Consider the following 27674-nt stretch of genomic DNA (forward strand, 5'->3'; position numbering starts at 1 on the left):
AAATGGTGGCTGGACGCGGTGGTTGGACTCCCAGTCCAGCCTCAGATCTCTCTCGCCTGCTCTGCTCCCAAACTCTCTCTTCTGGCTCTGCCATACAAGACAGCAGCTCGCCCTGTGGAAAGGATGACGGCGGTGCAGAGAGGACGACGACGGCTTCCAGACACAGCGTCTTCTCTCCTCCGGCCATGGCTCACATCTCTTCCCTCTCCGAATCGCGATTCAAATGGCGACGGCAAGGAGGATTCGATGGCGAAAGACTGGCGAAGTCGGTGGCACTGTGTTTCCCCCTCACCCGCGAGCTCGACGATGGCTCCAAGGTGGACCAGCGGCGGCACGGGCAGCAGCGCAGCAACTTCTCCTCCGGCGTTTCTCCTGGACGACCGTGGCGGCGCGACCCTCTCCCTCTCGTGTTTGTCTCCGGCTCACTCATCCTCCATGATACAACACGGCGGCGCGGCGGCAGTGACGCCCGCCGGCGCCGTGCTTCCTCTTCTCCCCTCTCCTCTGCTTGGCCAACAATGCCTCGTGGGTGCGGGTCGTGTTTCTGATTCCCCACTCCTCTGCCTCTTCTCTCTCAAACTCTGTTTCCCTTCCTTCTTCACATGGCTGAGTGTGTGTGTGTTTAGGGTAGAGAGGGGCAGCAGCTGCAGCTGCGTGGATTTGAGGGAGCTAGGGTTTCGTTTTGAAACTTAGGGTTAGGGGTGATTGGGTAATTTCACATAAAATTGGGAATAATATAATAATTGAAACCCAAATTAAATCCAACACTAATTATATATAGAAAATACTATTTGCTCATCAATTTCACAAATTATTTTTCATAAAATGCCCAAATCAAAATAATTAGAAATAATATAATTAAACCCCTTTATTTTTCCAAAGTAGTAGTATTAATATTTAAAATATTACTTATCTAGTCCAAATCATATAAAATCCTCATTATTTCATAACTATCAACTTTATAATTTGAATATAGAAAATAATCCAATAATTGTAAAATTGGATAATAATCTCAATTTATTTCAACTTCAATAAATCAAAACTTGCTCTAATTTTCTTTAATAGAGAAATTCCCGAATTAAAGTTACATAAACACTGAATTTGAAATTAGCTAATGATAGCCCTTTCTCAAAGGTCTTGGGTCTTACATTCTACCCACCTTATAAAAATTTTCGCCCTCGAAAATTGATGCAAAACGAAAGAAATTTCATAACAGTTCACCCTTGAACACATTTAAGGAAGAAGAAAAAAATATCTCATCATATAAACATATATACGATTTTCAAATACTTTGATTGTCATATGCATAAGGGTGCAAAGGTAGAGGTGTGATTGCAAAGCAAACGTTACAAGGAGGCTCAATACAAAAGATAACACGGGTCAATCATGTGATAGTAGGTCAAAGCATCAAAGGCTATAAAACAGGATGGGGTTAAAATGACGTGCTTAACATCCGCACACTAATCTCATATCAACCTCAAGGTTTCAACTTTCCAACTCCATCAAGCACTTTACAATCCTTATATTCGATCATAAGCCTGACAACCACAAATCCGTTCGCAAGGAACAAAACACCCGCAACTCATAACGTTGCACACCTACCGCTTCAACTTCCGTATACACATTTTACGTCTTAAAGAACTAACGCATCGCGTTACTACGTCTACAAGTCGCACGTGATATCAAAACAATTCTCGAGTCTACTCAGAAGGATACCAGATTTAGAACGGAGAGACAATTGTCAAGGGTAATACTCATAGATTTAAGGAAATGTATCCAACTTTCAGACAAACAAAGACGCGCAAGCAATGAAGTTTGCTAGAAATAAATCAATTGACAACTTCAAAGATAACCCTTGGATCAAAAAAAGTTCAACAAGATCAATAGGAAGAAAACCAGCGCATCAGTTTGAAACAAACTCAAGCCGAGTCGAAGAAGTATAAGGTTTACACAAGAGAATATTCCAAACCCAAGGCAAAGCTCACAGAACTCAAGAGCACAATTACAAATACTTTCGAATACATTGTTCATGAAGGAACCAAAACTTGCAGAAAAACCACTTCGCAGTCTAAAAGAAAGGTTAAGTAACAACATTCTTCAAGAGAGTAACAAAAGCATAATCGTGGCTTTGCTTTAATGCAAGTTCATGTTGAAGTAGATTTTGTAGAGTTCTAAAAACAAAGTGCACATGGGTTTGGCTAAAGACTAAAATATTTCCTCAAATATTTCAGAAGGATAGTTAGGTGCCCAACTCAATCCAAAAGAAATTCATAAAAATGCGAAAGTAATCAAATGCTTGTTAAAAAAAATTCTCAAAGTTCATATTCAAACAAGCATGTATAACATTCATATCAAGGGCGAAAGAGGAAGTTAAACTCTTTTTGGAAAAGAAACTCCGAGATAAAAATTTGCTTACAATCTGGTAAGAAGACAAGTGGTGCGTTACAAACGAACAGGTTTCCATTAAACAAGAAAACTTTTCAAAACCTCATTTAAAATAGCGCTTGCCAACTTTGAATTAACTTCATCAAAATTGAACAATGGTTTCAATCTCAATCAAGCAACAGAAAATAGATTCCGTTAAAAACTTCCTACAAGAGAATTCAATACTTCTTTAAAAGATTCAAAGCAAGACTCCAAAAGTGTTCTTAAAATCACCATCTCAGAAGAACATTCAAGAAGTTTAAGATGTACTAAAAAGGAGTCAAGCCATACTAGAAAGGATCTTAAATTAAAGTAGTTCAAACAAGAGCCACTAGACATGAAACATCAAACAAGTTTTAAATTGACCCAAAAGAATACAAAAGTCATAGAAAAAGACAACTCAATCATTTGTAATTTCTCAATGATAAATCTTTGACTAAAAACTCTTGTAGAGATAATGGGAGAATAAACAATGCACTAACTTGAAACGAATCAAACTGACTCATATACGAATGAGATTCACAAAAAGGAAAAACCAAGATCAATGGCAATATTCACAAGATGTAAAAGATCAGTTAAAAACAAGGTCAAATATGACATTCATAGAGATGGACGATTTAATAGAGAATTTAGTCCGTCCATAGGAAGAAAGCTATGAGTCCAACACTTTCAAAAGAACAACAATGGCATAAACCATGTAGTATGCTAAATCAAACTCCAATCAAAATGAATTAAGTGAAGTTTACCAAACGAAACTCAACCTAAGTAAAAGTGAAAAATTCTTTCTTTCCGGAATCTTGAAGAATAACCAAATACATAATCAAACGAAGATGTCCATTGGATCTATAGTAAAGTTACTAGAAAGTCAATTGTATTTTAAGTAGGTGCAGTTCTATAAACCAGTAAAAGTATAGTCGAGGTATTAGGAGTAAATAATTGTTAAACTGTATAAGAAATCTTCAAAGTTCATATATAGATAAGTATGTATCTAATCAACAGCAATTTTTTATAAAAATCTCAAAATCAGCCGTAATCACTGTCAAATAAGAGGAAAACTGAATCAACAAGTTCTCTAAGGATGAACACAGAATCCGGAGTTAAAAGTCACAGCACATTAAGACAAGTTCAAGACTATATCAAAGAATACTTGAATCAAGAAGAACTCAAACAGAGAAAGATAGATACAACAAGGAGTTCAACCAAGCATATGCACTTAAGATCAAACAAGAATGCATATGAATAGGGGAATAGAGTCGAGAAAATCAAACTACTTTTCAAGAGGATTAGCAAACAAGAACTTCAGGTTAGGGTATAAAAGAACAGATCGACTCGAATAAAATTCAAGACACACAACTGAATAGCCTCGAGAAATAGTTTTTAACGTTCTCAAAGCCCGCGATTCACTTTACTCAACTCGTATTTCATCTATGATAACCCATCAGTGCTTTCATATACATAATTCACTAGTATTAAGCCGGCCAAACTTAATACCAAGAATTATGCAATGCAAGACTAACAGCATTAATCAATAGATCGTCATGTGCATAAAGCTCTAATTCTCGTCATTCGACAAGACCTAATACATGACAAACACTCAGAGTATGCAATTGAAGCATAGTCAGTCCATTCCTCAGGCTCTATAGGAAGAACTGCTCTGATACCATAATGTAACACCCTAACTACCAAAGCTCGCACTTCCGGCTGCGCGACTCTGATAATTCGGACATTACGACGACACTTATATTAATTAATACTAAAATATGAGCCTGTTTAAAACTTTAAACCGCAATACCGCTCCCAAAGATACTTTCGTTTGATAACGTACATCCATAAATACCATACAACTTACAAAACTCATAAAGAGTACATCCATATATACATACATATATATATATATACAAATATATTTACAAGCATTAACCAATACAATCCCTATCCCTCTCACAGAATATATCAAGATAAAGGCGAGGGTACAATAAATAATCTACATCAATACAGAACATATCCATAACTAAATAAACTCTTCGTGACTTCTGCGCCCATATCCTGAAAGGGGAAAAATGTAGGGGGGGTGAGAACATCATCCTCGAAAGGGTTCTCAGTAGAGGGTTTTTGGGAATTACTGTAATAGGATACGTGAAGATAACCGCATCAGTGATTAATAACAGTCTTATGCCTCTTTTCAAAAACAACAGTTTCCAATAAAAGTAAAGTCGGAAATCCTTTCTAAAAGAGGAACCGTTCAATTCTCAAAAACTCAAAAGTCTTTCAAAACGGTTTATCTATGCTGAAACAAAATAGCCTTTCATATTTTATTCCAAACCAGAAACACAAAACTGAAATCAACCATCAGTTCATCTCATTCCAACCGCGGCCCTAGGCCCAAACAATCCAACCAACAACCAATCACCATAATCCAACAGAGTCCCAGATGCAAACACAGATAGGAAGTTCAAGCACAAACAAACAGTTATTACAAGTAGAACAGTTAGCAATTAATCACATAGGCAAACCAAGTATAATATGCACACCCAACCAATGTCACACAAATGCATATGATGCATGCCTGTCCCTAGTGGCTGATGATATCATCTGTCGGTTATAGAGCCAACCCGACAAGTCCTGGTAGCTAACCATTGGACTGTCCCTCTGTCGTGCATCCCCAACTCGAGTTATACTCATCATAAACTTGATCATAATCATGATCCATATCCATCACCCTCACTGGTGAATATTTATCCATGACCATCACTGGTGAATATTTATGGGGGCGAGCTCATCTGGGCCTTTCACAGTGCCCGGCCACACTTACGACATTGGGTTAACAGAGCTTCGAGTCTCAACCTGGAGCACATGGTGGCTAGCCATTGCTACTACCCAGGAAAACCCTCATCTCCAATAGTGGAAGTGCAAAAATCACAATTATCAATAATTCAGCATATAAATGCATTCATTCTCATCCATGGATCAACATCCATCTCAGCCATCCGGCTTACGGTTCAGTCCAGAACCAGCCAATATTGATAATCACACACAGCCATTCCGGCTCACGGTTCAATCCAGAACCAGTCAATATTGATAATCATACATAGCCATTCCGGCTCATAATAAAACAGCACTTCCACATTCAAAATCATCAAATTCATAAAATCGGCATTTAAGCCATAAATCATTTTCTCAATTCATTTCACTTTGAAATCAAGTTTCAACTATTTTCAGCCTTGGCTTTAAAGATCTCATTTCTCAAATTATCTTAGGCTCATAAGCCAATTTTACTCAAGGAAAATTCCCTTTTTGAAATAAGCCACTCTCGGCTTCCTCTTTCCAAAACTTCCAAAACCATGGAAAGTTAAAGATTTATTTTGAAACATTCAAAATCATCCATTCAACAATGGGATTTTACAACAAAATTTCCTTGGCAGAGTCCCAAGCCTTTAGGGGAGAATAACATAGCTCATTTTGCCAAATTCATTTAAAATCATTAAAACCTTGACTTTACGGTTTGAGCAGTAAAATAGGATCTAAGCCAAACCGAGTCACGTAATCATTTACTTCTTTCAAAGCCGTTTCCTTTACTTAGGCAAAAACCAACTTCAACCCCCATGATAAATTCTAGAACGTTTTAACTGTTCAAAAATTGTTTTAGTCTTGCAAGAATTCAGAATTCAAAGAGTACTTAAAACCTTTCTCAAACATTTCAAAATGAAACTTGTCAATAGACATTCAGGTTCTTTCAAAATCATTGAAACTTCTTTAATTGAAACCCCCAAGTCAAATTCAAAGGCATAAACCCTTTTCACATCCAAACAGCTTTAAAACACAAGTTTCATCTAAATAACCTTCTCCTGAAAGAGATACAATGTCTTTCTTAAGAAGCAAGACTAAATCACAATTTCCTCTTTATTAATTCATTTCGAAAGCATGAATCATCCTTTTCTCAATAATTCAAATAAAATAGTAGAAGTCTTTAACTCATCATTTTCCAGACAACATTTCAATAAAGACTCGGATTTTATAGAAATTTCGGCAGCACCTCCCCTAAAACTTGGACTTTTGCCACCCGGTTCGGGTCCCAACTAAACCGTTTCTCATTCCTTTTCAACAGCTCAAAACCAGAAATCAATTCAAAAGCAAGCTAAATCCAACAGTCGCCTCAATGGCATACCTTAAGGAAACCATTTCAAAAATCAACTCAATATCAACCGATTTAACTCATTTATAAAGCTTTAAAGAATCGGTGCAGCAATAAATCATTTATCAAAACCAGAGCAATTAAAGCAACCCAGGCTGAATTTCAAGAGCATTCTATCTTTCACATCATCAAAATAATTGACTCAATTCAAACCAATCCTCAACGGATTAAACTCATTTCAAATATTTAAAGAATCAACTTCAAACATTACATTTCACAAGCCACACAACAATTCAGCCAAACCAACATCCATAGTCATTCGAGTCAATCAATTAATACATAAGGCAGATACAATCACCAAATACACAATATCTCACATCAGTACCCATATGTAATAATTCCAATAATAAACTATAGTTTTCGGAAAGCGCCCCTACCTCAAAACGCAATTCCATAATCCAAACGCCTCATCAAGTCTATTTCCGCCTCAACCCGAACTGACGGCAACCAAAACCTCAGCTCCCAGCCACGTTCACAATAACCATAGCAACACTAATCGCAACATACAATAATCAGGACTCGATCCCACGTTATCAAGATTCATATTCATTAACCAAACGCAACGAAATACTAATGTGAGGCTTTCCGAAACATACTTACTTACCGAAACAAAGAAGGAACGGCTGAACCGAACAGCGGCGGTCTCTTGAACCGGTTCGGCGGCAGCCCGGCAGCCACCTTAAGTGACAGCGGCGACCGGACTCCGGCGCCGGTAACTGAAACCCACATACAGAGGCGATAAAGCTTCCGGAATCTTAAACGAATGAAAACCAAATTCAAAGCCCTTACCGGTAGAGTTTTCCGGCGATGGCAGAAGTAGCTAGAGGCTCCGACGGTGCTCCCGGAAGTCACAGAACCACTCCCGGCGGTCCGAAACCCCTTTCTGACAACGGCAGCTCCGGCGGAGGCGGCGCCGGCGACACAAATGGTGGCTGGACGCGGTGGTTGGACTCCCAGTCCAGCCTCAGATCTCTCTCGCCTGCTCTGCTCCCAAACTCTCTCTTCTGGCTCTGCCATACAAGACAGCAGCTCGCCCTGTGGAAAGGACGACGGCGGTGCAGAGAGGACGACGACGGCTTCCAGACACAGCGTCTTCTCTCCTCCGGCCATGGCTCACATCTCTTCCCTCTCCGGATCGCGATTCAAATGGCGACGGCAAGGAGGATTCGACGGCAAAAGACTGGCGAAGTCGGTGGCACTGTGTTTCCCCCTCACCCGCGAGCTCGACGATGGCTCCAAGGTGGACCAGCGGCGGCACGGGCAGCAGCGCAGCAACTTCTCCTCCGGCGTTTCTCCTGGACGACCGTGGCGGCGCGACCCTCTCCCTCTCGTGTTTGTCTCCGGCTCACTCATCCTCCATGATACAACACGGCGGCGCGGCGGCAGTGACGCCCGCCGGCGCCGTGCTTCCTCTTCTCCCCTCTCCTCCGCTTGGCCAACAATGCCTCGTGGGTGCGGGTCGTGTTTCTGATTCCCCACTCCTCTGCCTCTTCTCTCTCAAACTCTGTTTCCCTTCCTTCTTCACATGGCTGAGTGTGTGTGTGTTTAGGGTAGAGAGGGGCAGCTGCTGCGGCTGCGTGGATTTGAGGGAGCTAGGGTTTCGTTTTGAAACTTAGGGTTAGGGGTGATTGGGTAATTTCACATAAAATTGGGAATAATATAATAATTGAAACCCAAATTAAATCCAACACTAATTATATATAGAAAATACTATTTGCTCATCAATTTCACAAATTATTTTTCATAAAATGCCCAAATCAAAATAATTAGAAATAATATAATTAAACCCCTTTATTTTTCCAAAGTAGTAGTATTAATATTTAAAATATTACTTATCTAGTCCAAATCATATAAAATCCTCATTATTTCATAACTATCAACTTTATAATTTGAATATAGAAAATAATCCAATAATTGTAAAATTGGATAATAATCTCAATTTATTTCAACTTCAATAAATCAAAACTTGCTCTAATTTTCTTTAATAGAGAAATTCCCGAATTAAAGTTACAGAAACACTGAATTTGAAATTAGCTAATGATAGCCCTTTCTCAAAGGTCTTGGGTCTTACAGTTAACTTATTGTATTCTGTAATTTAGATTATTTGTATTAAAATTGCAGAAATTGGGCTTCTTCTGTTTCTAATTTTTTTCTTAAATTGCATTAGTTCAGTTTTTTCACATTAGTTAGCATTAGTTATGATTAGTGCATTTGTGTATTATATTAGAATTTGTTAAATTGCATTAGTTCAGTTTTCATCATACCAGTGGTATTAGTTAGCATCAGTTCATTTATGCATCAAGTTAGCATTAGTTCACTTGTGCATCATTCATGTATTAAGTTAACATTAGTACATTTGTGTATTATATTAGAACTAGTAATTTTATTTGTAATAACATTACGAGAATAAATTTTTTTTAAAATTATAGTTCACTTTGTTCTGATAGTATAAATTATGCATGGTACAAAATATTTATTAAATCAAACTACTTTTACAAAAAAATCGTAAATTGACAAAAGTCTCTGGCTAAGAAGACCAAGATATATGTAGATAAAAAATTAAATAATAAGATTTTTAGTTATTATTTTTATATGAAAAAGTCTAGTTTTTTATTAATAATTAATTTTAACATTCGTTATCTAAAATTTAAAATAATTTAACGTGTATACTTTTACATTTAAAATATTTTAATTGTAAAAAAATATTGGATGACATATTTTGATTTGTCAAATTACTAATATAAAATATAAATTATATATAGAGTAAAAATAGTAGAGAGAAATAAAAAAATGGAGAGAGGTAGATGAGAGAATTTAGGAAGGGAGTTTAAAATTTTGAAAAAAAAATATTTTCTGTCAATTTTAATAAGAGTGTCATGTGACACATTTGATTATTAAATTAGATAGTAATATATGATACATATAGAAGCATAATGAACTAAATTCTCAATGACCTATTTGTCTTTCGAACTTTATTTGCAAAATGACGTCAATGACTTATTTGTCCTTCAAACTTTATTCCCCTTTCAGCGTGACACCATAACAGATATCTGGACACTGTTTTAACTGCATAAGTCTGTTTCATTTGGTGCATGAGAGGCAAATAAACGAAAGGATTAAATTGTCCTCTATTTATTAAAGTCAGAGACCTTTTTATATTTAAATTTTGTTAGAAATATATTTGTCAAAAATTAAAAAAGTCAGGATTCCTTTAAAAAAAAGTTGCATGAAAATTAAAGAGAAAAACAAAAAACAACCTTATCTCGAAAGACAATGAGGTTCTTGATAAAAAAAATTCAACCCGATCCCTGATAATTACCTCCAAAGGACAACGAGATTTCTGTGCAAAAAAAAGTTAATGTTATTTTTTTTTGGCATAAAGACTAATCAGTCCAAAAAAAAAAATTATCAAGAATCAGATTGAATTTTTTTTTTCTTAGAGATTTCGTTTTTTTTTTTTACCAAAGATATGAGATTCGAACCTACAATCTCTTAATTAAATATGAGGAGACTATGCCATTTGAGTTATAACTCATTGACCTTAGAGACTTCGTTATCATTTCGAAATAATTCTTAGAGGCCGCGTGCGAATTCACTCAAAATTAAATCATTACTTTATTTTGTCTATTTTTCGGGCGAAAATTGGACACAGTGAATGTAATTGAGTAAAATACTAAAATGGAAACCGATATATGAAGTAGGCACGAGAAATGAGTGCGCAGTAAGCTCTGCACAGCGTCGTCATCACCCTCATCGTTTACTATGGAATTAGATTTCTCAGTGAAAATTGGGGATTTTCGGAGTTAGGGTTTCTCCTGTAGTTCTATTTCTTCGCTGAAAACCAAGAAATTGAACAGTCCATTTCTCCTCGTCAGAGACCAAACCTGGGGAGCGAAGGTTCCCGGTTCGGTCCACGCTCTTTGTGCTGTTGCGTCGTTCGGTTCTGGCGCTCCCTGATGGCTGATAACATGGAAATCGATCCCCCCTCTGATTCTCAATCCCTCACGCCCCGAGATCGAATCGTTCGGGTAACAACACTATTGCCGGTTGTCTATTTTTATTTTTCCTTGAATTTCACACTCTCATTCACTTGATCACTGTTCAATTCAGTTAGCATTTGATGCAGATATGATCCATGTTGATGAATTTTGCTGGTTTTACTCGATTTATTTTAACCTTTTTGAATTAAACGAGTTTATATTTTTCATGAATGCAATTTTAATTTTATTTTATTTGATCTTTTTTTGGGGGGGGGGGGGTGGGGTGGGGGTAGGAGCTAAATTTAAGGGACTGATTTTATTGATTCTATTTTCTAAATTGTGTTTTTCATTGATGTTTGTTTTTCGGATTCTGTTTTATAGAGACTTGCCCTGCTTGGAGTTCCGGAGGAACAGCTTGACCCGCCTGGTCTGGTTGCTTTTGTTAAGGATAAGAGGGAATTGATACCTCAGTTGGTGTCTGTTATATTGCCTCCTGATGAGGAAGTGGCAGAAGCATTGCAAGAATCTAAGGCTGGTGGGAAGAAGAGTTCTTTGACCATGAGGAAGAGGTTCCATCACAGCATGTTGTGGTTGCAGTGGTTGATGTTTGAGGGTGAACCCGATGCTGCTCTTAGAAGCCTCGCCAAGATGTCTATTGGTCAGCGGGGTGTCTGTGGGGCAGTTTGGGGGAACAATGATATAGCTTACAGGTGCAGGACGTGTGAACACGACCCTACATGCGCAATTTGTGTTCCTTGTTTTGAGAATGGGGATCACAAGAGCCATGATTACTTTGTTATATACACGGGTGGTGGTTGTTGTGATTGTGGGGATGTTACGGCTTGGAAACGTGAGGGGTTCTGCTCAAAGCATAAGGGTGCTGAGCAGATACAACCCCTTCCGGAGGAAATTGCAAATTCAGTTGCGCCTGTGCTTGGTTCTCTTTTCAATTGTTGGAAAGACAAGCTAACACTTGCAAGCAATTCTCCTTCTATTGAAAGTAAGAAGGCTGCAATGGAACTAACTTCTGCTGTAGTAGATATGCTTTCAGAATTCTGCCAGCATAGTGAGAGTTTGCTCAGTTTTGTTGCTAGGTTGTTGTTTTCATCTACAGGTTCATTGGATATTCTGGTAAGAGCTGAGAGGTTTTTAAGTGATGTTGTTGTGAAGAAACTCCAAGAGCTACTCCTAAAATTGTTGGGCGAACCTACTTTCAAGTATGAATTTGCTAAAGTTTTTCTTACTTACTATCCGAGTGTTATAAGTGAGGCTGTAAAAGAGTGTAGTGACCTTCCTTTGAAGAGGTATCCGCTACTATCCACTTTCTCTGTGCAGATACTTACAGTGCCCACTCTTACCCCACGTCTTGTTAAGGAAATCAACTTATTAACCATATTATTGGGATCTCTAGAAAACATTTTCACTTCTTGTGCTGAAGACGGGCATTTACAGGTAGTGAGTTAGTGCATCTCTTTAAAGGAATACTAATTTGGTAGATGTAATTTGAGACGTGCAAGATAACAAGTTTTTTTCTGGATCTAATCCTTTAAAATATTTTTTAATGGTACCTGCTGTAAAGTTTTTAAAGAATTTTATATTGATCAAGTGTATATATGTTTATGATAATGATTTCACTCTTCGTTTATGATGTTTAATTAAGAGATATTGAATCTTTTCCAGGTTTCCAGGTGGGTGAATTTGTATGAGACGACAATACGCGTTGTTGAAGATATTCGTTTTGTTATGAGCCACGTGGCGGTGCCAAAATATGTAACTAATGACCAACAGGATATATCAAGAACTTGGATGAGACTTCTGTCCTTTGTGCAAGGGATGAACCCTCAAAAGAGAGAAACTGGCCAACATGTTGAAGAAGAAAATGAGAATGTGAATTTGCCTTTTGTTTTAGGTCATTCTATTGCCAATATCCACTCTCTGTTGGTGGGTGGGGCATTTTCTGATGCTAGCAATGGAGGGATGGATGATGAAATTGTTTGGAACTTAAATAAGAATGAATCAGAGGAAGGAGATAATTTGAGACACGCAAAGGTAGGACGGATTTCACAGGAGAGCTCTGCTAGTGTGACCTGTAGGAATAATGTCTTTGCTTCACGAAAGATATCCGATGCCTCTTCTCATTTGTTTCTTCCATCCTCTGTTATTTGGTTGATATATGAGTGTCTAAGGGCCATTGAGAATTGGTTGGGAGTTGAGAATACCTCTGCGGTACTTCCTAACATGTTATCCCCAAACACTGATAGTGTTATTGATGGCAATTTTTCAGCAATAAGAAGAACAATATCTAATTTCAGAAGAGGTAAATATAGTTTTGTTAGGCGTGCAAGTTCAAGTGAAGATCATCATCAGCAATGCTCTGACTACAGTGTTGATGGCATGGAAATTAATAAAAATGATGCACAGGATGGTAAACTGAAAACAAATGGTGAAATTGATTCTGAAAATACCTGCATTCGCTCTGATGTTGATTATAGTGCAATGGAAGAAGATTCTCCTGGGGATTTGGTTGGTCTCCGTTTTCTATCATTGCCTGATTGGCCCCAAATAGTCTACGATGTTAGTTCACAATATATATCTGTGCACATTCCATTACATAGATTGCTATCCATGCTCTTGCAGAGGGCACTGAAAAGATACTTTAGTGAATCTGAAGTGTCAGGTGTGACTGATGTCTCTTCTTATTCATCATCAATGATCTACACTGACTTCTTTGGACTTGCTTTACGGGGAAGTCATCCATGTGGTTTCTCTGCCTTCATTATGGAGCATCCATTGCGGATTAGAGTCTTTTGTGCTGAAGTCCATGCTGGAATGTGGCGAAAAAATGGAGATGCTGCTTTACTGTCTTGTGAATGGTACAGATCAGTGCGATGGTTAGTCAATTCACTATTACTATATTATATTATATTATATTAATGGGTTGAAATTCATTTAATATGTTATGATATATCATTCTTTACTTCTACAGGTCTGAACAAGGTCTGGAGCTTGATCTTTTTCTTCTTCAGTGTTGCGCTGCTCTGGCTCCAGAAGATCTATATATTAGTAGAATTCTTGAGCGCTTTGGGCTGTCAAACTATCTATCCCTAAATCTTGATCGGTCTAGCGAGTATGTCCTCATCTCCTGAAACATGGCAACCTTTTCTTATATGTCTGTTGTGCTGAGAAGATGCCTGTACATACAATACTTTGGCAGAAAGTTATGGCATATTTTTCTTTGAAAGATAAAATTGTTGTGATTCTTTAGCAGATTCTTTTTTCGTTGCTTTGTTGTTTGCAGTTCTTTTTAGAGAGAAGGAACTAAAAAATTACCCAAGAAAAATTCTGTTTCTGACAAACTTCTTCATAAAAGAATGTCACTGTCAAAATTATTACCCATCAAAGAGAAAAAGAAATTTCCCACTTCACCTAAAAGGCTTGATTAATTTTGACAAATCTACCTAAAGATTGGATATGTCCATGTAAACTTGTCTTCATCATTTTTGGACTTTTGTTCTTTTCATGGCTAATTTGGCAGCAAGATACTCTTTGTGGGTAATTTTGGTACTTCACCCTTCTTTCCATGAATTGACTTTTATGGGTAAATGTTCTCATTAGATCTTGCTCCTTTATGGGATGCCTTTCTTTTCCACGTTAATCATGATGTACTTTACAAGTATCATTTTTTAAATATCCTCTTAGAAAACAAGCATAGAATATGAAATTGTAGTCCCACAATGTTCACCTATGGTTCTTATAGTTCCACCTGTTCTCATGTTGTAGGAAAATTTTCTGTTAGAATGATTCCAAGATAAGGCTAGACAATATGAATTGTTGCTGACCTTTTAGGATTTGGATTATTTTTTCTCATACCATTTTAGATGTTTTGGAACAAGGAAAGAGGGCAAGATTTATCGGTGCTGTGCACTATATGCCATGATTTGAGTGCCTTGTTGGAGAGAAATCGTAGAACTTCAGGACATTTTTCTTGCTTTTGCCCTTTACATTTTTGAAAGATAAAGTGGTCTTAAGTCTTAACTACTTTGTTTTGGAATGTTCTATTGTTTAAACTTATGGAGACATTGCTTGCTTTTCAACACTGATGTTATTTTCCCTATAATTTATTGGTCTTACTTAGGACTTAGGAGGTTATATCTTATCATTTTCTTTTGATTTTAATTTTCTCATTTGAATTTCTGTTCTAAAGAGAAGTATTTAGGATAGAAACTATGGATGAAATGCTTACCTAACTGAAGCATGCATTGATCAAGGCAGTTATCTATATGATTTGTGCATCTAGTAATTGCAATGGTACTTTCAAAGTAATCCTTAGTTCGTGGTTATTCACAATTGCCATCTCCAGGTTATTTGTTGTCCTCATGACTCTAAATTAGATTGTATGTTTTTGTTCCGAACATATGAGGTGTCCCATTAAAATATCATATGCAAAGCCACTGGGAGTGGTCTAATTGGTTAGGAGTTTGGCTTGAGCTCCTAGTTTCGAACCTTGTTGCTGCCAATTTACCAAAAGAAAGAGAATATCATATGCAACTGTAGATTGTTACTTTGGCAATAGAAACAAGATGGTTTGTTTAAAATCACAATCAATTCTTCACCAAATTTCCCTCATTTGATGGATTAGTGCCATGAAGGATAATTTTCCTAGACTAAATTGGATATCCAAAATCAGCCACCAATCAGTCACCTGTATAGGAATACAAAATGACTCCATGTTAACATTTAGAATCAATTTCATAAACATAAACAATATAATTAAACTAGATTGATGTTTATAATCAAACTTTATAAACAATATAATCAAATTTGATTCACATTTGTAATCAAATACGAATTAAAGTACAAGAATGCATTGGTAGCCAAATTTCTCTGTTCCTGAAAAGTTTAATTATTCTGCTATGAAAATGCTTATTACTTTATTATGAAAAGTTTGATTATTCTGTTGTGAAAAGTTTTGAAACCATACAATGCATTGATTATCAAAGATAGCTTAACCTGTTCGCAAATGCCTTAAATTGATTGTATATCCAATAAAAGTTGAAAGTTTTTGTTATTTGCTTTTATTAGTGCCTCTTAAGGGTCAGGATCTTATGATGATATCTTATAGCTGATTAATGATAAATCAAATATTATTCTTCTCTGTTGCGTTATGCTCATAGGTACTTACATCAGTGTCATGTTGTCAATCTATCTTGTGTTCAAATATATTTTATTTGATAATGAATTCTTTCTCATTTACAGGTATGAATCTGTTTTAGTACAGGAGATGCTTACTCTTATAATTCAAATAATAAAAGAACGGCGCTTTTGTGGGTTGACTACTGCTGAAAGTTTGAAAAGAGAACTAATTTATAAGTTATCCATTGGGGATGCAACTCACAGTCAACTAGTGAAGTCACTTCCTCGTGATCTCTCCAAATTTGAAGAGCTTCAGGAAATTTTGGACTCAGTTGCTGTTTATTCTAATCCATCTGGCTTCAATCAGGTTTTGTTGGTTCTTTTAGAAATTTATCAATATCTTCTGTTAGCCTGTATTTACCTATATTGTCATCGGTTGTATTAGGGAATGTATTCTCTGCGATGGCCGTTATGGAAAGAATTGGATCTGTATCATCCACGTTGGTATTCGAAGGATTTGCAAGTTGCTGAAGAAAGATACTTGCGGTACTGCAGTGTCTCTGCACTAACCACTCAGCTACCGAAGTGGACCAAAATTTATCCTCCACTTAAGGGGATAGCCAGAGTTGCTACTTGCAAAGTTGTCTTAGAGATCATCCGTGCAGTGATATTTTATGCTGTTTTTACTTTTAAATCAGCTGAATCTCGTGCTCCTGATGGGGTTCTTCTACCTGCACTGCATTTGCTATCACTATCATTAGATATCTGTTCTCAGCAGAAAGAATCTGGTGCGAGTGATGTTGCACAAATTCCCATAATAGCTTCTTCTGGGGAAGTGATTGATGAAAATTCTTTTTATGGTGCTGGAGAACAAAGCTTGTTATCCCTTCTTGTGTTATTGATGGAAATGCACCGGAAGGAAAATGTAGACAACATTTTAGAAGCAGGTGGTTGCAGTCTATCTGCTTTAATTGAAAGCTTGCTGAAGAAATTTGCTGATATTGATGACAGCTGCATGACTATATTGCAAAAACTTGCTCCCGAAGTGGTTAGTCATATTTCTGAATGTGCTGAAACTAAAGATTCAAGTGTCCCATTGTCAGCCTCTGATAGCGAGAAACGCAAAGCAAAGGCCCGAGAGAGGCAGGCTGCAATAATGGTAGGTTTTTGCATTCTTATTTTTCTGTTGATAGTATAGAAAAATTATGTGCTATTTCCAGTATTTCATGCGATGTTACTGCAAGACCAATCTGAGCAATGATGTTAATTATTACAATTTTCAAATTTAAACCCTAGAAGATTTTGGCAGGCATATTCCTTGTGTCTTTTGGATGGGTTGTTTACTTCCCAAGGAAGACATTTGGTCTCAAATGTTTTCAGTTGTTCTAAACACTACCATCTCTTTATAGTCAGGCTATTCTTGATCTGTTCTGGTGCGCCAATTTAATTGCCTTCACCATTTTAATTATTTATTTTTGTTTAATCGGTTTTTCCAATGCAGGAAAAAATGAAAGCACAACAGTCAAAATTTTTGGCCAGCATTGATTCCAGTGGTGATGATGGATCTCAAGTTGGCCATGAAGGTGACTTCGGCACCGAACACGATGCTGAAGAATCCAAACAAGTTGTATGCTCTCTTTGCCATGATCACAATTCAAGAAATCCAGTTTCGTTTTTGATTCTACTTCAGGTATATCCGTATATGGCAGTTATGTACAATGTGTGAGCTTACACATGTTTAGGTTCAGTTTGTTGCACTGCACACTTTTTTTTTTTTTTTTGATTCACTGTTACTCTATAGCACCTCATGCCTAATTCACGTTTCCCCCTATCTACAAGAAATCTAGGCTTGTCAGTTACGTCAACAGGGGTCCCCCATCATGGGATCAACTTCGTCGAGCAGATAAAGAACACATGCCCATCCCCACCACCAAGGCGACAGATAAATTGGCTGTGAATAACTCAAGTAGTTCTGGATCAACATCATCTTCCCACATAACTCGCTTACTTAAGAATGCTGTGAATGCATTGGCTTCTAGCAAGAAACCTGGGGAAGTTAATTCTATTCTGCAATATGTCAAGAATGAATTCCCAGCTGTTGGAAATCTTAAACTCCCAACTGCATCTCATGATGAAAAAGAGAAGACACCATACACTTTTGAGACATTAGAAGAGGGTATGTACTTCTCTATTCGTGATGAGATGCATGATCATGACTATGTATCTGCTACTAATCTGATGAATGAGGATGAGAAAATTCCAACTACTGGAGGGACTCCAAAGATTTTGACAGACATTGAATCTGTTTTGCTTGGGAAATATACTGCTGATATTTTGAGGGAGTTATCAGAAAGTTCTTCTGCATCTGAAAATGCTCCTACTGAAAATGCTTCTACAGAGTCAACATCAAAACATCTAGCATATGATGGATTTGGTCCTATAGAAAGTGATGGAGTTCATCTTTCCTCATGTGGGCATGCAGTACATCAAGGGTGTCTCGATCGGTATTTATCATCATTGAAAGAAAGGTATGTCTCATTTAGAGTTATCTGAACCCCTTAATACCCAACCTCCCGTCCCAAGAGTTAAAGCTTGTGATCTGTCTCCCCTAGTTTATTTCCTACATTCCTATATTTATAACATTTTCAAATACTTTTTTCGAAGTTTCACTATTTTTTTATGCAGCCTTCTGAGATCAAACAAACATTATGCAAGTTTTTGCTTTTTAACTGTTTTGTTCATGGTTAAATGTACTTCCAAGTAGGTTTTCGTTAATAGAAAAATAAATTTATCGATCAAGCAAAGAGTACAAAGAGAGAGGATGAGGTATCTCCACAAGAAGAAAGAAAAAGAAAAGATGTAGGTTCTAAGAGATTGAATTGAACCCATGTAACATGGAACGGCTACCTGTGAATATCTGCTGAGGAACATCTCTAAATAGACCATTAGCTGAAGATCACATAGAAGTTAAGAAGATATTGGTATCTTGGATGTTTTGGTCATCAAAGCTAGAATCTGTTAGGGACTTGGGTATTATGGGGTGCTCAACGTCCCACATCGAGTAGTATGGGATGCTTAATGTTGTATATAAGGAGAGTGGTTCTTTCCCCTTATCAGCTAGCTTTTAAGGTGTGGTTTCCCACTTTCCTTAGACACTTAACAATGGTATCAGAGCGTGGTTGTTGGCGCCATGGAAAGGGCTACCTATAGGCTGGATTAAGGTGAATACCGAATACTATAGATGATAGCAAAGTGGCTACCGTTGGGTCAGTGTCGATAGAGTGAAGCCGCCGTGGACGTCGGCTCTCCAGGTCCGGTGTATTGTTAGGGACTTGGGTATTATGGAGTGCTCAAAGTTCCACATCTAGTAGTATGGGATGCTTGATGTTGTATATAAGGAGAGTGGTTCTTCCCTCTTATCAGCTAGCTTTTAAGGTGCTTACGGAAAAAAAATTACCGAACAATTATAAAAATTGAAATAATACGAAATAGAATTTTGCAGGGAACAAAAAGATAAACTTTAGCATTCTAAATGGCGATAGTGCAATAGATTAGCAGTGAGTGCATTGGAGTGGAAGTTGATTTAGTACTTATTGTTGAAAAGATGGTGAATTCCCACCACATATAGACAGATAAACTGGCATATAGCCTTATATGACACTATATTTAACGTCAATGGTTAAGAATTAAGATTAAGACCTGAAATCATGTTATCTTATTACATAATCATGTTATCTTTAAGTAATTTCCTATTCTGATAATTCATATATGTTTCAATAGCTAAAATATACTCCTTTCACCTTCCATATAAAAGTGAAGCTCTTAAGTCTTATACCACTATGACATGATATTAAGTGTGTTTTATATGCATCTATTTGTGCCTTTGTACATATGAATGTATTTATATATCTACTTTTTATTTTGTTAGATTGTTAAACATGTATGTGTGTGTGTGTGTGTGTCACGTTTTTAATTAAATAGGAATTATTGTTATATTTGTTATAGTGAGAATTGTACATTTTATAAGATGGCCTAATATACTGTGAACTGCTTGGATAGATCTGTTAGAAGAATTGTTTTTGAAGGAGGACATATTGTTGATCCAGATCAGGTACAAAGCTGTGTTTTTTTATTTTTATTTTTTTGTAAACTAGTTTTGCAATGGTCGATGTAGCAAATCTGTTATGATGTCTCAAGACACTTTTTTTTTTTGAATTTTTATTTTAAGGGAGAGTTTCTATGTCCCGTGTGCCGCCGCCTTGTAAATTGTGTCTTGCCGACTATGCATGGAGAGTTACAGAAGCCTTTTAAGCAGTCTATTGGCTTGAGTATTGGTTCAATAAATACTGGAGACCCCTCTGCTGAGTTGAATGAAGTGAATTATTCACTTCACATTCAGCAAGCGTTTAAGCTCTTGCAACGTGCAGCCAATGCTGTGGGGAAAGATCAATTCCTGAAAGCCATTCCTTTGCAGCAGATTGATAGAACTAGACCAAATCTTGAGAATTTCTCCCGTGTGCTTTCTAAAATGTATTTTCCAGGCAAACAAGATAAATTATCAAGATTTGCTAGGCTAAACCATTCAATGCTGATGTGGGACACACTAAAGTACTCCTTGATATCAATGGAGATTGCTGCACGTTGTGGAAAGACTACTTTGACTCCGAACTTCGCTCTTAGTGCCATGTATGAAGAACTCAAATCTTCAAGTGGCTTTATATTATCATTGTTACTGAAACTTGTTCAGAAGACACGGAGTAAGAATTCTCTTCATGTGCTTCAAAGATTTAGAGGCGTTCAACTATTTACAGAGTCAATTTGCTCTGGGATATCCTTGAATAATGCAAATAGTGATGTCTCTGTTAGAGGTATAGTTGTGGTTTATTTTTTATTTATTATTTTTTTTCTCTTTTCCATTGCTTCGAAAATGACTTCAGAAAAAAATTAGTATATGTTTTGTTGAGCTTTCTTGCAACCTCTTACACGGCTTATCCCAGCCTCAAAAAAAGAGAAGGTTGTAATAATTTGACAACCCACATAATACTTTGTCAAATTAAATGTTTATATGATTGATTGTGGCATTTAGCATTATGTTGATGTTCCATTTCTTTTCCCTAGTTGTGAATCAAGGATGTGTTTGAATTAGAGGTAATGGGGTGTATATAAGCCAGAGAGTAAATTGGAGTCCATTTTACTCTTTAGATAGACCCTTCCCTTCCATGCCTTACTTCCGATCTCAAGCCTCAAACACACCCTTGATAAAATAACATCTAAAGAAAGTTCAAATGTGAATATTAGCTATTTGATTTGGAAAAAGTATATTATTATTATCTGATTTCTGTTGTCAAACAGATGGCGAAATCATGTTCACATTTGACCGGAACACTCTTCTTTTTATTTCTATATTACTTTATTCTGTTTTGCTCATCATTCTTTTCGTTCTTTGTTTCATAAGATAACGAGCAATTCTTACCCTTAATGACTTGCAAGTTGAACTTATATTGTCTCTTTTTCCTTCAAATAAATGGAGGTTTATTTTGCATCTGGGCTTGAAATTTAATTCCTTAATGCTGCTAACTGTGATGATCTATTTATTTGTTTTTTGACTTAAAGATTTGCTGGAGTTTGTTCTTGCAAATGTTTAGTCTAGTTCAGCAATGAGTTCCCATGTCTGCCACTGACTCTACTTTCTGGTACCTGCCATATATTCACAGGTGATGTGCTATCTATCTTGAAGCATATTGAAATGGACTTATCGAACTTTGACTTACACTTTTGGAGACGGGCTTCAGATCCTGTTCTTGCCCATGATCCTTTCTCATCATTGATGTGGGTTCTCTTTTGTTTGCCATATCCATTTTTGTCGTGTGAAGAATCGTTGTTGTCCCTTGTGCATGTTTTCTATCTAGTCACTGTAACCCAGGTTGGTCACTTTGCTTGCATCTCAATTAAATGTTCTGTCCTTTGGAACTGTGTCTATTTCCTAATCAATGTAACTGGCGTGCAGGCTATAATTTTGTATCACGAGAAGTCTGAGCATAAATTAAGCACATCAGGTATCTCAGATTGCCTGATAACCGACATATATAAAGCTATGGGTGAGTTGGGATGTGTTCAGCGGTACTTTGACTCAAACTATTTTGACCCTAATGCTGATATTAAAGATGGAATTCGGAGGGTTAGTTTCCCATATTTGCGAAGATGTGCATTGTTGTGGAAAATACTATATTCTTCTATACCGGCACCATTCTGTGATGAGGAAAATATGTTGGATAGATCATGGTATACTCCAAATGACAGAATGGACCTGCAGAATATTGACATGTTTGAGGTTGCTAAAATTCAAGAACTTGAGAAAATGTTCCAAATTCCCACAATAGATGTGGTTCTCAAAGATGAACTTTCAAGATCTTCAGTTTCTATGTGGTGCCATCATTTTTACAAGGAATGCGGATCCCATGGTGTCCAACGAATAGTCCATGTGACCCCTGCTGTTCCATTTGAGTTGATGAGATTGCCAAATGTTTATCAGGATCTCTTGCAGAGGTATTCTAAGTTTTATTAGATGCTATGTAATGCATCATATTTCTGTTTTATTCATACAAGATCTATACCTAAACAGGTGTATCAAACAACGTTGCCCTGAATGTAACACACTTCTTGATGAGCCTGCATTGTGCCTGTTGTGCGGTAGATTGTGCTCCCCAAGTTGGAAATCTTGCTGCAGGTTTGTTCTCTACCATCAATTATTTACAGACTATGCTTAGAATGCTTTCTGAACATAAGAGTTTTGGCTTTTGTTCTGATAAGCACACAAGGCAAGAGGGGAGTCACTCACTTAAATAATTGGGGATAACCACTCCTTAAATAAACATCGAGCATCTTATAGTTATACCACCCAGATAACTGAGTTCTTAAGCTATACTAGATGACTACACTTATGATTGTAATTATTTCCTTGATTCAACTGACTTCACTCTTAAACTGATAGGTAGCTGCAATTGTCTTTTTTTTTTTTTTTATGGGTTGGAGGGGTTGAAAATTCGAAATTTTAATATATAGCTGCAATATTTTATTTGGACTTCTAATATAATTTTGCGTATTTGGATTTCCATTTAAATTTTTTTACTAAAACAGTTTAGTATCCAAATTCAGCCTACCCCTTCATTTATCATTGATCATCTGAGATCTAAGAATTACTGTGTCTTTGCTGTTTTTTATTTATTTTATATTAAAAAATTAGCTTCATCTTTCATATTACAGTCACTCAATGTTGATGGAATATGTAGAGTTCAGAAACAACGGTGCATTATATAAGATTTGAATTTGATGATATGTTAAAGAATGATAACTGAGTGACCACTGTTAGTGCAACTTTGACATATTTGTTCGGTTTCCTTTCTGGTCAAAATGAGATTCCAAGTGAGTAATGGTTGAATAGCTGTGGAGATAAAATCTAATATCTGTAGATGGTTCAGCAATGTTGAAGAAACTAATTCAGGATTGGTTCTATCTTCTTATTTACTTAATGTTGTTAATTATGCCTATGACTTAGCTATTAATTGTGCCTCATAGATTTCTATTGTGTTCGTGATGTCAATTTTCTCTTAATTCAATGATGATTAATTGATTACTTTATAACCACTTATATATGTGAATTTGGAATTATTTGCTTTATATTTATTGCTGGTTTATTTACTGCTCTACTATCTTTGGTGTACTGCATTTGATTTGTTCCCTATATCTCATACTGCTTAGATATCATTTATATTGTTCAGGCCTTATTTTGTAGTCAAAATTTATGTTGACTTTGTTCATTGTACTTTTTATGATTTTTTCATTGAATTAGATTTGAAAGATTTTCTTTTTTTATGTTTCAAGGGAAAGTGGGTGCCAAACACATGCAGTAACCTGTGGAGCTGGTACTGGAGTGTTTCTGTTGATTAGGGTATGTTTTGTCCTATTTTGAACTTAAGTATGGGTTTTCCCATCTGTCCTTCTCTGAAAGCTTATCATGTCCTGGATTCTTTTTCTTCTTCACTGCTTCCTTATAGTTTTGATACCAAGAGAATAATAATGGTTTTGAATTTTTTATTATATCAACAGAGAACAACTATCCTATTACAGAGATCTGCGCGTCAAGCCCCATGGCCTTCTCCTTACTTGGATGCTTTTGGTGAAGAAGTAAGTTTCTCTTGGACAGCTTCATTATAAACCAGCGAGTACACCTTTGCATTGAATGGTTTATTGATATTTTCAGTAAGAACTTTTTAAAAATAAAATGTATGATTATTAATCCTTATATATATATGGTAAAACATAAAAGCTTTTCATTTTTCCCCTTGAAGAATTAATTTACTCAACATTTTGTGTAGTATACATTCTTTGTCCTTTTCAATCATAAGGAAGGCCTAAGGAGTTCTCAACCCTTCTAGTCAGGTCTTTGAGGACAATACAAATTAATTGAAGGTTTATTACAATCTTAAAAAGTTAATCAGGCTAATCATATTTCCTATGCTTTATGAATTATGGGTCTTGCTAACATAAATACTGTCCTCTATATATGGACTTCCTATTTATATCTTGCATCATTTGCTTATATTTTCCCACGACCTCTTCCATAACATCTGTAGTTTTAAATTTTAAAGATTATTTCTAGTATGTCTAACAATGAGGAAGAAACAACACAACAATGGCTATTATTTTGCAACAAATTAGCAATTGAAAAAGAAAAAGCAAAACAAAACTTGTCAACAAACATATTCATTGAAACATTGGAATCTTTTACTTCTACAAAAAATACCGTGCAATTTGACATCGTGTGAAACACTTTCTGTAGCAAGAAAAATAAATTTTCCAGGCACACACTTGGTGCATGTATGTTGACCCTTGATAAGAAAAGCAAATTTGATGGGATTTTTATTGACGTAGTTGTTGTCATAAAATATATATTTGTTATATAGCTGCTAGGTTTGGTTGGTACCAAGTCATATAGCAGATGAATGACAAGTTGATTTATCAATCTAGAATTTCTGTTTGAGAGAAGCATAGGATTAGAATTTTTTGAGTCCAATCTATGGTTCGATGTGGTATATTTGGCTAGGGTGGACTATTTCATCTTCAAGGAGGATTCTTTTTCACACGTTACTCTCGAATAAGATTGTTGAAGACTATTTGGTGCAATGCTGGTGGCCTTCTACTTTTGGGGTTTCTCTAAAATTAGTTTTGCTTTGTGGTGTGCTTTCAATATGTTACATTCTCATCCATGTTGTAGTTAGAAGGATGAGTGAAAGAAAGCATACATCAATATTCAATATGACTGTCTTGTATTCAATGCTGCTAGAATTACTGAGTGGAGAAAGAGCACCTTAGTACCTATCTACAAGAATAAGGAGGATATACAAAGTTGCAAAAACTATAGAGGGATCAAGATCATGAGCCATGCCATGAAGTTATGGAAAAAGGTGATAGAACGGAGGCTAAGATGAGACACAGGTAACAGAGAACCAAATGGGTTTTATGTCAGGCAGATCCACCACTGAAGTGATATACCTGTTAAGAAGGATGATTGAGAGGTATTATAGTAATAAAACGGATCTATATATGGTGTTTATTTATTTAGAAAAAACGTATGATAGGGTGCCAAGGGAGGTCTTATGGAAGGTTTTAAAAAAGAAGAGAATAAGGATCACATATATTCGTGCAATTAAAGACATGTATGATGGTGCTACAACTAATGTGAAAACTCAAGGTGGTGTAATAGAAGAATTTCCTATCAGTATAGGGATTATACCAGGAATCATCCTTAAGTCCATATCTTTTTACATTAGTTTTGGAAGTATTCACAGAGCATATCTAAGAGCCTGTATCATGGTGCATGTAGCTGACCCCACCTAGTGGGACAAGGCTTTGTTGTTGTTTTGTACATGGGTTTAAAATAAATAAGGATATCCTTTACTAGAATATTAGGGATAAAAAGGGCAATAAGTAAGAAATAGTAATACAATAATTTATTATTGGTTGTGCTACCTGACCTGGATGATGAGTGTGTATAAGATCAATTATTCAAATTTGATCACTCATTATGTCCTGTTTATGGTATTCTATTAAGATATATGATCTTGGGATTTGAAAGTCATGTTTTCTTCTGTTTCTCCATCTGCATTTCACCTTCAATGCTCTTTGCTTCAGGATTTTGAAATGAATCGAGGCAAGCCACTTTATCTTAATGAGGAACGTTATGCTGTTTTGACTTATATGGTAAGCGAATATTCTGCCTAAGTCTTAAATCTGTCTGCATTTTTATCTAGTCATATATATATATTAATCAATGGTTATAAACTTGTGGAGGTTGCTTCTCATGGACTGGACCGGAGTTCCAAGGTTCTTGGCCAGACTACTATTGGTTCCTTCTTCTTGGTTTAGTTCAAGTCTTACATGTCAAGTTATAATGTTAAGGTTTGATAAGGAATTAGCATGTCTTCCTTCTCTGCTTTCTCTCTCTGCTGATGCATCTCATGTTGTAGATAATGACTGAAATAATTTGACTACCTTTTTACAGCAGAGATTTTGACTGGATTTATCACCAGAGGGTGGAAACCAGATCTAGTTATGCTAATATACCATGTTATATATGCCACTGACTAAGCAAAAGATCTCATGCTATAGTGTACAGCTCACTCAGGTATGCATCCTGAAATTGAATCTTTTTATCATTTTCTTCAGTCACTCGATCTATGGGGGACCCTGTTTGGGTCTTCTATACTATTTTCCTTCTTTGAAATTATGGCTGAAAACATTTTACAACCCTATTTGCACGTTACTTAGCTGATTGTATGTTGTGATATATTCGGTTACTTGTCCTAGTTGCTGTCATTTCTTCTTTCCATTCTTCCTCTATCAAGGATTTCCTTTATAGTCCTACTCTCCACCTAAATTTCTATTCTATGTTGACAGATGTGAGATAGTTGTGCAATAACATTTTATAAGAGAAATAATGGTGCAAGATGCCCTCATTTTCCTTTAACTATGTTCTTTGTATTCTTTTAGGAATCACACTTTTTTCAGATGCCATGAACTCTAGTTAATTGACCAATTTATACGATTAAATGGTTGTAGAAATACATTGCATTCTTTTGAAGTAATCACCTGTAGAATGCATCTGTCCCTAGTGTCCTATTATAACCATTTTCTGAATTTTCTTGTTTCTCTCTCCAATCCACATTTAGGTGTATTCTTTTTATTAACTGCAGTAAAATAGATTGATAACTTTAAAAAATGAACATGTGCTGAATACTGAATGTCTCTTTTTGAAAATCTAGATTAAAACAGGTGCAGCATAAAAGATTTTACAACTTGGCTTCTATGGGAGCATCTACCTGCTGGCCATGGCACTGTGCAGTTCAATGCTAACATAAGAGCACGTTTTGGTCTGCTCCTTCGCTGGAAAGTAGGCGCACAGGTGTATATATTTTGTCAATGTTATGGGAGGCACAATTGCTTTTGGTACAATTGTGGAACTGTGTGCTCATCGCTAATCATAAGCGTCTTAGGATGTCTGGAATGATAATTTTGTTTGTTCCTTATCACCTATTCAAGTAGGTGTTTGGTTGGCGATTTCCCTCTTTCGGGAGAGTGGAGAATTGTCAATTTATGGGCTGATTGTATATATGGCACAGATGTACTTATTTTTATTTTTATTGTCAATATGGTGGTTTGCTTATATGATATTCGTGGAACAATTGATATATAGACTAAAGAGCAAATTTGGATATTTTCAAGCATGATGGCTTGTGATCATTTGATAGCATTTTAGAGAAGAAAGTGAGATAAAATTGTGTTGGACTGTCAACAGAGAAGCATGTTTGGCCACGGTGGTGGTAAAGGTTGTGGGTAATCCTTGACTTGCTTTTGGAAACCACGTTAGCTAGGTCGTTATTGTGAAA

General features: G+C 36.4%; 1 protein-coding gene across 3 annotated transcripts; it reads left to right on the forward strand.

Annotated features, from left to right (window-relative positions):
* Positions 1 to 10260: 10260 nt before the first annotated feature.
* Positions 10261 to 27509, forward strand: PRT6 (proteolysis 6). 3 transcript variants are annotated; one of them, XR_015880732.1, is made up of 19 exons: positions 10261 to 10644; positions 10978 to 12048; positions 12277 to 13487; positions 13583 to 13723; positions 15853 to 16096; positions 16175 to 16888; positions 17231 to 17419; positions 17569 to 18257; positions 19789 to 19840; positions 19958 to 20597; positions 21444 to 21652; positions 21737 to 22275; positions 22352 to 22456; positions 23611 to 23677; positions 23836 to 23913; positions 25921 to 25989; positions 26080 to 26187; positions 26291 to 26413; positions 27051 to 27509. XR_015880732.1 is itself a non-coding variant. In XM_088483378.1 (18 exons), the coding sequence occupies exons 1-17, from the start codon at positions 10573 to 10575 to the stop codon at positions 26152 to 26154; spliced, it is 6165 nt and encodes a 2054-aa protein (XP_088339504.1). In that variant the 5' UTR covers positions 10261 to 10572; the 3' UTR covers positions 26155 to 26187; positions 26291 to 26416. The 3 variants fall into 3 exon arrangements, 1 of the variants encoding a protein (XP_088339504.1); XR_015880733.1 differs by having other exon boundaries at positions 26294 to 26413; XM_088483378.1 differs by lacking the exon at positions 27051 to 27509 and having other exon boundaries at positions 26291 to 26416.
* Positions 27510 to 27674: the final 165 nt, after the last annotated feature.

The sequence above is a fragment of the Arachis ipaensis genome, chromosome B4 (genome assembly GCF_059453495.1).
Source record: "Arachis ipaensis isolate K30076 ecotype BB chromosome B4, ASM5945349v1, whole genome shotgun sequence".
In the NCBI taxonomy this organism is placed as follows: domain Eukaryota; kingdom Viridiplantae; phylum Streptophyta; class Magnoliopsida; order Fabales; family Fabaceae; genus Arachis; species Arachis ipaensis.